Genomic DNA, 11,165 nt, shown 5'->3' with positions numbered 1-11,165 from the left:
GTTAATGTTAATAAGTAGATTAACATCTGAAATGAAAACAATTAACAGGAAAAAAACAGTTGTCTAACTGTCTTGAATAAATATGACATAAATGAGCCCGAAGACACTTTTCATTTTCAGAAACTGTAATAATCTAGACTTGCCCACTATTATACTTGCATGGGCTATAGTGGATATATTTGTTTCAGGGTCTGTATGGCAGACGAGTTAATAAGTAGTAATTATAACTGCACATGTATGGATATAATGAATGTACAATCAAACAAAAAGTGGATTACATCTTCAGGTGTATTCAACTTGCATCATATTAATTTTCATTGTTCCCCTTCCTTCGTGTCAATAACGCCCAGTTTCTAATCATAAGAGCTGTTGTCTATAAGCTGACAGGTGACACACCATTTACAGCTGACAATCATCGTTCTGTGTTGATGTCAGACAAGCCACATTTACTTGATATCCACAAAGATGAAATCCACTTTTGGCAAAAGGATTCTTGCGAACTTGCAAAACAGAAGCAAAGAAGGCTGTATCATTAAATAACAGAAATCAGAACTGTCTTAAGGTAGGCAGAACATAGTCCAATATGATTCTGGTGGAACGCATTCGAGAGCACAAGGGAATACAACAACCAGACTATCATTACTTGACATGTGTATGCCATCTAAAAAGTAAGATACATACAAAATCACCCCAGAAAGAACCATGATGATCAACAGTTATTAAAAATTGGAAAACATAAAATACTGGTACATCATTAATTTTTCAACATGAAACCCTTCAGCAAGTTTGTGTTGCATTATCTGAAGAATATATCATATATAAAGTCAGCAATTGCATCATAGCACGTTTATGGCGCACGCATCCTGTTCACAAGTTTGATAGGGTGTAATATACACCTCGTCATTATTGAAGGGTCGCATTGGCTATGAGGGTGTCAGTTGAAACCCTTCAGCAAGTTTGTATTGCATTATCTGAAGAATATATCATATATAAAGTCAGCAATTGCATCGTAGAACGTTTATGGCGCACGCATCCTGTTCACAAGTTTGATAGGGTTTAATATGCACCTCATTATTGAAGGGTCGCATTGGCAATGAGGGTGTCAGACATGAATATATGCCAACAAGTGTCAATAGTTCTGTGTATGTTGACAATGTGATTCTCAGATGAAGAATATGTTGTTTATGCTTCTGTCACACTGACTGGATGATTTTATGAAACAGAAAAAATAGACGACAACCCAAACCTTCACAACCATTAAGTGGTTTAGCCCATGCACGTGCAATACAATCAATGAGGGTATAAAATGGTTCATTCCAGATGCAAATGAACTGCACTTTTGAAAGTTGAAAATGCCACGTTTTATTATTTGCGTGACACCTGATAATGACGCTGGGTATAGTTACACGATAATCGTCCACAGATGCAATCCTTATCAAAATCCAATGTTATAGCTCGCTATCCCAACACTAAGATCTGAGGACATCCTATTACAGGTCAAGTCATAACGACCCAGCCTGGTTCCCTGGGTATGCTGCGTAGCGCCAGCGCCGCATACCCAGAGAACCAGGCTGCATAAGGACTTTGCGCAATTTTTATCGACCTAAGAAACGACCAACAAGAAGTCGACATTTCTTGAGCTTTACGGCACAAGTTTCAAACTGGATACTTCCAATCCAGACTATGCCTTGGAAATTATCGATTCAATATTTGAAAACTGAACTAAAGAAACTTTGTAGTGTCTAATAGATGGCCGAAAGAGTGTGGGTGTACTTCCCATGGGCTGTGCAAAGTCTCTTCAAATGTTTATTCCATTGGAGAGGGAGATAGACGATGATTTTGACGGAATCTGTAGGAAAGCCCGTAACTGTCGTTCGGAATACCCTGTGTAATTTTTTTCAGGTTGGGTGATTCGAAACTCATCACTACTGTCCCGATCTGGTTAGCGACGCTTTTATTGGTCGGATGAAAGGTCGTTCTGACGAGACACATAATGGGATGTAGACCCGTAATCGCTTAAAGTTCCCCACACTCTGCGCGAAGACAAATCAATAGAAGATTCAAAAGAAGTAAATACTCAATTGAATACTAAATGTATGTACATTTTCGAGGGTCCCATTGCATACATTGCTTATTTCCCGTGGAAAGTATTCTGAGGACTAAAAGAAGTCATGTATACCCTTTGAAAATGTAACTAAATATTTCCATTTAAAATATCCATTACGTCCAGAAATACAATACAGCAGAAATTGCGAAAGAAATTATATCTGTTCCATGGCAATAGTTGTTTCACTGGCCATATAATTGCTTCCTGTATTTGTATCATATGGCATGGCTCGTGACCACACTGACAAACATGCACACAGTGGTCTTGTCCAAATATTTCATCAGGTACAGGTGTTATCTTAGACATTTATAAAAATGAGAAAATGTTATCTCAAAACAGAGAAGGGATGGTGCTCAACATTTTTCGGCTGCATATTTATGGATGAATGTGGTACATCATCACAATGTCTTAGTTAAAAAAACCTTCATAAATCTGTAAGACCACATATCATTTATAAAACACAATACAATTTCCACCGTCATCTGGCCCCTAAAAGTATGTCTGGTTCACATTAAGGAATAAGATCCTCATTTGAAATGTTATCTGTTCAGTTGACTTTGTTGGTGGTTCATGTATAGGGTCATGTTTAGAACTCATAATCAAAGCATCCCCCATGTCTTTCACTCAAATGATTATAACATTCATCGGGTGTTTTGAACCATTCACGACACAACCAACAGAAGCTGCAGTCGCACGCTTTACAATGCATATGATTGCAACCTTCTGTTTTCTCTATAGGGGTCTGACAGTTAGGACACTTCTTTGTTGTTTTGGAATTGGCAGCCAACCACTGATCAAGGCTGTCTTCGTCATCTCTGCCACTCTGGTACATGGCACAGGTGAGTCCGTCATGATACTGAGTGTGGCAACTAGTGCATATTCTTACACTGCACTCAGGGCACTGGAACACAGCTCCCGTCGAGGTCACTCGGTACACCATGTTGCAGTTTGGGGTCAAGCAGTACTTGTAGAGTTTGCTGTTTTTGCCAACAAAGGAACTCAAAGAGGAGACAGCCAGACCTGCCACTGTTAATGTCCCCTCTCGCACCAAATTAGACAAATCCTTCCATGCAAATGGTTGATCACATCCATCATGCCCACAAAGGATGGGCAAGTCTCGACCAGTGACTGCAGTTTCCACTTGTCTCTTGACACAGTCAAGACAGTAGGCGTGGCCACAGCACTGCAGTCTGCACAGTTCCTTTGGTTCTATTGGACAGAAACAGACACAACACTCTGGCAGTTCTTCCTCCTCTGGAGCTTTGACACCATCCAGCAATTTGGATGAAATGTCTTCTATGACTTTGACAGCTTTGTCAATGTCTTCAATTGACCCCACTAACTTCACAGTCTGTTGCTTGAAGTTCAGGACTACAGATCTCAAGCCAATGTCCTGCTGTAGCTTTTCAAGCTCTATGCCATATTCATTCATCAGTCTCTTCATCAGCCCATTAGGTTTGTCTCTTCCCCGCAAATGTACCTCCTTCCATTCTCCTTCAGACAATTCTTGGAGATAACCTTTGATTAAAATGTGTACTCTAGCGCATGCTTCTTTTTTCCCTCGGATGGATAAGGTAAAGGTTCTACCATCAACTTGAATGAAAACATTGCACTTCTTTTCAGTTTCTTTTAGAAAGTCCCTTCCAGCCCTGGAAAAAAGTTGCCGGAGATTCTGATCCATTCCACATTCAAGAACGTCTCCCTGTATGATGTTCTGTAGATCAGCTCGAACCTTTGCTAGCTCTTTAGAACTAGATGCATTGATATAAAGTACAGTTTTGTCCTTCAGTGGCTTTGGAGTGACTCGAACATCTGTGAAGCCATAGGTCGAGAATTCTTTCAAGTATGCATCCAGGTCATCTTTGATTGCTGCATGCACGTCTCTGTTTACATACAGTGATGACCTTATGTCTGGCTCCATGGTGACCACTCGGTCATTGAGATAGAACTGCCTGGACAAACCCTGACAAGCTGCTATACCCTCATCCGGATTTGTGAAAGATGCAAAGGCAAGGTAATGAACACTTGTTGCTGTTGGCTCTTTAATCTCCATCTGGAATCTATTGTCTGGTGAATAGTGTTGGAGCTGTGCCTGTAGCTGAGTCTTGAAAGTGGTCAACTGCTCTTCGGTTGTGTTCACTTTCTCTCTAACTACAGTTACCTTATGAACGATGTTTGCCTCATCTTCATCATAGTTCATAGATGATAGAATTGCCTTTTTGATGTCAGCTTCAGTAATAGTTTGACCAAGATTTCTAAGATAAAGGCTCTTTCCACTTTTCTTGTCAATGCTAGTATTTACAAGTGTTTCTTTGATGTTCAGTGAACCTCTTTGCAAAATCTGTGGCATCACTTCTGGTGCCACGTCAGCATAACCAAATCCTTTGGACTCTCTTCTACACCATGTGATTTTAACCTGGAGTTTTGACTGGGACTCTTGATACCCTCGAGCATGTTTCTCAGGAACAGCGACTTCTGAAGAATCAGATTTTGTCATATTCACTGCTTCCATTGCTGCATCTGAAGATTCAAATGTAATACAACCCCATCTCTTTTGGGGATTCTTAAACACCCTGTGGTCCTTTATCTTTCCAAAACGGCCAAACTTGTTCAAGATGGTGTCTGCTGATGAATTTACACCTGGGCTGTCAACACGTATTGTTCTGTATTCATCTGCCATGAGGATGTCTTTCACAGCTCCCCCGTTTCCAAGGATGACACGAACACCAGCACTCTCTTTAGTCTGACCCAATGGCACTTCCAAATCTTCTCCTTCCAAATACTCTTTCACAGGTCCAGTTACCTCATTGAAGAGTTGCGATAATTTCTCAGTTGTATGATCAGAGCAAAATATCTTCAGTTCTCCTTTTTCCTTCGACGCCTCAATGACAACCAGATCTGGTTTTACTAGATTTGATGCTTCTACTTCAAATTGTTTTAGTTTTGTAAAATAAGGACCAACAAGCTTCCAGAAAAGATATGATCCGACATGTTCAACATGCACAGGAAGAAGCTGTTTCTTTCTCATCTCTTCGAGATCTCTCTTTAGACGTCCAGATTCAATGGCTTCAACAACCCAGGATTCATTCACTGGCGTCAGTCCTGTAATGAAGTCTTTGGATGTCTTCATGGACTGCTCAAAGACAAGCCACTCAGGAACCAAGTTGAGTGGATACAGGACCGTAGAGGGATGAGCATGAACCTGTTGCTCAAGTCTCGGAGCATAATACCCTGCCTTCGCAAGCCCGAGAGAATGACAGATGTTGGAGGCAAAGCTGTCAAAGAGTATTTTCTGAAGTTTCACATCTGCATCTTGTGGGTCTTTAAACTCATTCGTCACCTTCACTTTTGCCTCCTTCTTCAAAAGTGTCATCACCTCATTGACAGTTTCTCTGGCAATTCGCAGAGCTTTTGAGTTGAAGTTGTTTGCAAGGCACCACTTGTTCTTTTCCTTTTCAGGCTCTTTGTTCCATTCTCTGTATACATTCAGCAAAGTGAGACTGTCGCCGCCACTGTGGCAGAATTGTATCTTCAGCTTGTCAGCTTTCTTCTTATTGTCGTCACTTCCACCTCTGAAGAATATGGAGCTTCCAACATTGCTCACAGCTGCAAGAACAACTGCATCAAAGAGAATATCTACAGATCTTCCTTTCTGGATTATTAGTCCCAGTCGAGGTTCTACAGGAAGCCTTGCTAGTTCTTTCCCCTCTTCCGTGATCTTATTGTCTTTGACTGCACCGAGTTCCTCAAGTGTAGTCATAGCTGTAGCTATTGCTGACGGTCCTGGTGACTGAACAAATTCATACTCTAGTGGATTAATTCCAAGCTCCGTCAGCTTTAACATTGCCTGTCCTAGGTGAACCTTCAGTATCTCTGGCAGTGAGACTGTTTCCATTGCATGATACGTCTCTTCACTGTAGAGCCTGAAACATTTCCCAGGGCCTGTTCTTCCTGCACGACCTTTCCTCTGATCTGCTGAGCTGCGACTGATAAGAACTACACTCAATGTGCTCATGTTTCGCCGAGGATCATAACGTTTCTCCTTTGCAAGACCAGTATCGATAACATACTTGATACCTGGAATGGTGATTGAAGTTTCTGCACTGTTTGTGGCAAAGACAATCTTTCTGACTCCTGAAGGGGTGTCCTGAAATACCAACTGCTGCTCATCTGGTTGAATCTGACCATGAAGAATCAGACATTTAAAGTCAGTCCGTCCCTGGAGTCTATTGTTAAATTCTTCACTGCATTTCTCGGTCTCTAAAGGAGTTGTGACAAAGACCAGAATGTCACCTGGTGGATCTTTTGTGTGGACTTGTACAGCTTTGTTGACAGCTTCTCTCTGATAGTTATCAAAAGACTTGCCTCCATCATTTTCTTCTTGGTACTCTACTTCGACAGGAAACATTCTCCCAGATACTCTCAAGACTGGGCACTTGCCAAAATATCTGACAAAGACTTCAGGGTCAATAGTTGCTGATGTAATGATCGCCCTGAGATTAGGGCGCTGTTTCAGGCACATCTTCAGCATTCCAAGGAGCAGGTCAGTGTAGATGCTTCTCTCGTGTGCTTCATCAACTATCACACAGCTGTAAGCAGACAGAGTTGGATCTTTCAGACATTCGTTAAGAAGGCAGTGATCAGTCATGTACAAGATCTTGGTAGCTCCTCCGCATTTAGATCGCATCCCAACTTTATATCCCACAACATTGCCCACATTTGTCACCAGCTCTGATGCAACATGGGTTGCCAGACTTATGGCCGCAACCTTCCTGGGTTGTGTGCACACGATGAATCCATCTTTGCTGATCCCAGCCTGATGAAGGTACTGTGTCATCTGTGTGCTCTTCCCTGACCCAGTCTCCCCTAATATAACACAAACCTGGTTGTCCTCTACCGTTCTGATTATATCATTTCTTCTCGCATACATAGGCAGTGCTGATGTAAGTCTACAAAGCTCGACACCAAAGTCTCTCCGTAGATTATCAATGTGTTCAGCATAGGTATTATTATTCCATAGTGAAACCAGTCTAGACTCCAAACTCTTCATAAATGTTGTAAACTGTTCCTTCTGCAGTTTCAACTCTTCTAACTTATCCTTCAGAGCATCTTTTTCATACCGTTTTGCCTCATACTCATCAATTGTTACATGCTTGTTTGATGACAGACTCTCAATATTCTTGGAAGTAACATTGATCTTTTCCATATGAAGGCTCAAGACTTTATCTGCCTTTCCTCTGATGATTGAGAAATGTTTCTCAAATTCACTTTCGTCCCTCTTAGTAGGCAGAGCCAGTGCCTCATTCATGTTCAGTGTGTTCTGTATTTCATCGGAGGGAATTGCCGCTGTCTTGGTGTCTGCTGAAACCCGTGACACCTGCCCTTCAACCTCACCTGATACACTAGATTTGGCTGCCATCTTGCTGGAACCTCTGCTCTGTGATACGGCAACTGATTTTAGAGGTTGTTTTGCTGACGTTGGTTACTGAAACAAAGAGAAAAATGTTTTTGGTTTTTGGTCAAAAAGGAAGTTGGCCAAGAAGTTTAACTTGAGCTTCAGGTATAGCGATGATCTGATATCGTTCAGTTACCATCAAATAGCCAATTCCCTTCCACTGATTTACACACACCCCTGAACTAGAAACAAAGGAGGCCAGTTAGACCGCCTCATCTGTTTCATATTTAGATCTAAGCAAAAGAATCAGAGTGACAAAACACTCTCCACAAGGAAGTATGACAAGAGAGGTGACTTCAACCTCCCAATAGTCAACTTTCCCTTCATGTTGAGCAATATACATGCAGCTGTTGCCCTTGGTGTCCACATTTCACAACTTTTGATGTACAATCGAGCATTCTCTTTCTACCCTGATTTCAAAAAGCATCATACGGCTCTTGCTCAGAAGTTTCTGGTCAAAGTTCCAATTTTCAAGGCCCCGGTAAATCTTGCAAAATGTTTCATGGTAGACAAGTGGAGTATATTTCCAAATTTGATGCCTCAGTGACTGACATGATGTGCGATGAAATTTCATAATTTGGCTTGTATCATATGTTCCCGTGTTTTTGCAGGTGAACATCGGTTTGCCTTCGCATGTGTTTGTGATGCGTGTGTCAGGATGTGCTCACCGTTTTGCAAACACCTTTTATCATGGCTATTTGATACTTATACCTTCAAAAAAATGCAAAACGGCTATTTTGGGCCATAAAAGCAAAATATGCGTACCAAGAGGTGCAAAATGAAGAGGTTTAATGTGTTATAGTGTCAGTGACAAATTTCCCTGATCAAAATGATCACAACAAGGACATGCAAACCATTAGGCGGGAAACACGTACGTTTCGGTAAAACGCACCCAATGCATTAACAAAAGGACCATGGAGCTGCACGCACTGCATGTGCAGCAGTACTACGAACGGTATTAAAGTGCAGGGTTTTTTGATTGCCTGACATCTGCGTCAATCTAACAGTTACAGTTCAACAACATGCCAAGATTAACACAGAGAGATTAACAATAAGTGAGATGACTACAATCACCATGTGTTCTCTCCACAACACTTGGGCTCAATACCTTGTACGGTTCCTCGTATAAATGTATTTTCCTACCTCACACAAATCTGGCTTTGCGTTTCATTTTTTGAGGAGTATATTTATAAACACATGCTCATCATGTAGTCGAAATCATACAATCCTGGTTTTCTAATGACTGTTCAAAAGGTTATTATTATTGTTATTGTTGTTGTTGTTTTTGTTGTTGTTATACTGTAAAAGCAAAATGAGGGTTTGGGTGATCCTGGCACAGTCAGGCTGGTTAGGCTCATCATCAGCTCAGGGCCCTGTCCCCCTCCACACGCAGCCCAGACAGCGAGTGGGACTTCTCCCAGGAAGCGCTGCCTAGTCAAACCCACCCAGAACCTTTAGGAGAATGTGAAGACTCCCCAACACTGCAGCCTTCTGCATTACCCAGATTGGCATGAGGGATGTATTCCTGGCAGCATTCCCAGGTACTCTCCCAATGTCAGTCAACAGATTGGAAGGTACCAAACCTTCGGCAACGAGTCGGACAAATTGGTACTTGGGATGCAAGCGCGACATTTCAAAAGCGTATTTGGCATGTTTTTCCTGAATCTTGTCAATCACATTAGTGTCAAAAGGGGACGGAAATTCAATAATATAAATGATTTCATTGTATTTATCAAAAAGGACAAGATCAGGTTTGTTGGCCTGGATACGTCTGAGTCTGAGCAAACCATACCTCATAGCTTTAGCAGTACAACACTGTTCCTACAGCTTTAGCCCTCTTAATCCCCCCTGATAAACAGCCCTTGTCCTCTCCTAATAAACACCATTACTCTCTATTAATCAACATTACCCCATGTTCTCTCGTAAAAAACACTCCACCATTCTCTCCAAACACGAGTACACTCCCCCTTGTTCACTCGTAATGGACACTCCCTTATTCTCTCGAAATAAATGTCCCCATATTCCCTTCTGATAAACGCTCCCTTGATCTCTCGTAATAAACGACGCCCCCTTTTTCCCTCTTAATAAACGCTCCCTTGATCTCACGTAATAAACGTCGCCCCCTTATTCCCTCTTAATAAACGCCCCCTTGATCCATCGTAATAAAGGTCGCCCCCTTATTCTCTCTTAATAAACGCCCCCTTGATCCATTGTAATAAACGTCGCCCCCTTATTCCCTGTTAATAAACGCCCCCTTGATCCATCGTAATAAACGTCGCCCCCTTATTCTCTCTTAATAAACGCCCCCTTTAATCTCCAGGAAACACCCCTAGACTACCACATATCATTAGAATACTTCCGGACCTTCCAACCGCATCCAGCCTCTGACTGTTCATGCCGCAAGTGGGTGATTTATGCCCACAGCTCTCAGTTCGTGGAAATCACCTGATCATCTGACCCACGAACGTTCATTGCGTGTCGATGTAAAAGAGCTCAAATGTCACTTTCATCTTATATTTTTCGTTTGTGTTCGTAAAAAATGCTGTTTACAAAGTAGGGGTTAGTTATTATTTGAAATGGACGTGTTAGCTGTTGCACAAGAACGATATCTTCGCCTGCTGATTGAGAGCACCCGATACTTTCGGTTTGAAACTTCCTTGAGTTGATGCACATAACGAAAGTGGGGTGCCTAGAAGGAAATATCGTTTAATGCACCCAGCTTACCAAGAAAAGGAAATGGAAGTTATCACGCGAGTGTGTTTGTGGCTGGGGTAGATACGACCCTTGTCTTCTGATATACACCCTCTTGGTCTCTCCTAATAAATGCTCCCTCTTTCTCACCTGATAAACTAGTAGCTTATTCCTTCCTAATAATGGCCGCGTCACTTCCTCTTTATAAACTACGTCCCCTTATTATCTCCTTATACACATGCCCTTGCCCATTCAAAATAAACATCCCCTTGGTCTCTCCTAATAAATGCTCCCTTATTCTCTCCTGATAAACTAGTAGCTTATTCCTTCCTAATAATGGCCGCGTCACTTCCTCTTTATAAACTACGTCCCCTTATTATCTCCTTATACACATGCCCTTGCCCTTTCAAAATAAACACCCCTTGGTCTCTCCTAATAAATGCTCCCTTATTCTCTCCTGATAAACTTTCCTTTTACCCTCCTAATAAACGCCGCATCATTTCCTCCTAAACGTCCCCTTATTATCACCTTCTACACACGCCATTGTCCTTTCAAAATAAACACCCCCTTCGTCTCGCCTTATAAACGGCCCTGTACCCACGTACATTCGTAGCACAGAACTTACCAATACTCATGTATTCCATGCAGCTGAACAAGGAAATACTGGTTGTGAATATTGTTATTTTCATTTTTGTACGGCCTGACATTCTAGTGCGTTAATGAAGATGTTACAGCAGTAAAACACCTTCACTGGTTACAAGATAACGGAGATACCCCACTAGACTGAATCGTATCACTGTCCGTCGCCTCGAAAGTATCTAAACAGCAAGCCGATATAGACTACCACATAGAACCAATAGAAACGCACACTTACCTTCCTACCACAACCAGCCTCTGACTGTACCTGTCGCA

The 11,165-nt window shown here is 41.8% G+C and overlaps 1 protein-coding gene across 1 annotated transcript; it reads right to left on the bottom strand.

The window, feature by feature from the left end:
- LOC139456349 (uncharacterized) lies at nt 1-11,165 on the bottom strand. The gene is made up of 2 exons (XM_071237996.1): nt 11,128-11,165; nt 1-7,592 (listed from the first exon to the last, which is right to left on the bottom strand). Exon 2 carries the CDS (start codon nt 7,524-7,526, stop codon nt 2,694-2,696), a length of 4,833 nt encoding a protein of 1,610 aa, XP_071094097.1. The 5' UTR covers nt 7,527-7,592; nt 11,128-11,165; the 3' UTR covers nt 1-2,693.

The sequence above is a fragment of the Haliotis cracherodii genome, unplaced genomic scaffold (genome assembly GCF_022045235.1).
Source record: "Haliotis cracherodii isolate W230 unplaced genomic scaffold, xgHalCrac1.p SCAF_11, whole genome shotgun sequence".
NCBI classification, from domain to species: domain Eukaryota; kingdom Metazoa; phylum Mollusca; class Gastropoda; order Lepetellida; family Haliotidae; genus Haliotis; species Haliotis cracherodii.
This window is presented reverse-complemented; position numbering and strand designations above follow the sequence as displayed.

Coding starts and splice junctions, on each gene's coding strand:
- LOC139456349 (XM_071237996.1), bottom strand. CDS start 7,526: ATGGCAGCCAAATCTAGTGTATCAGGTGAGGTTGAAGGGCAGGTGTCA.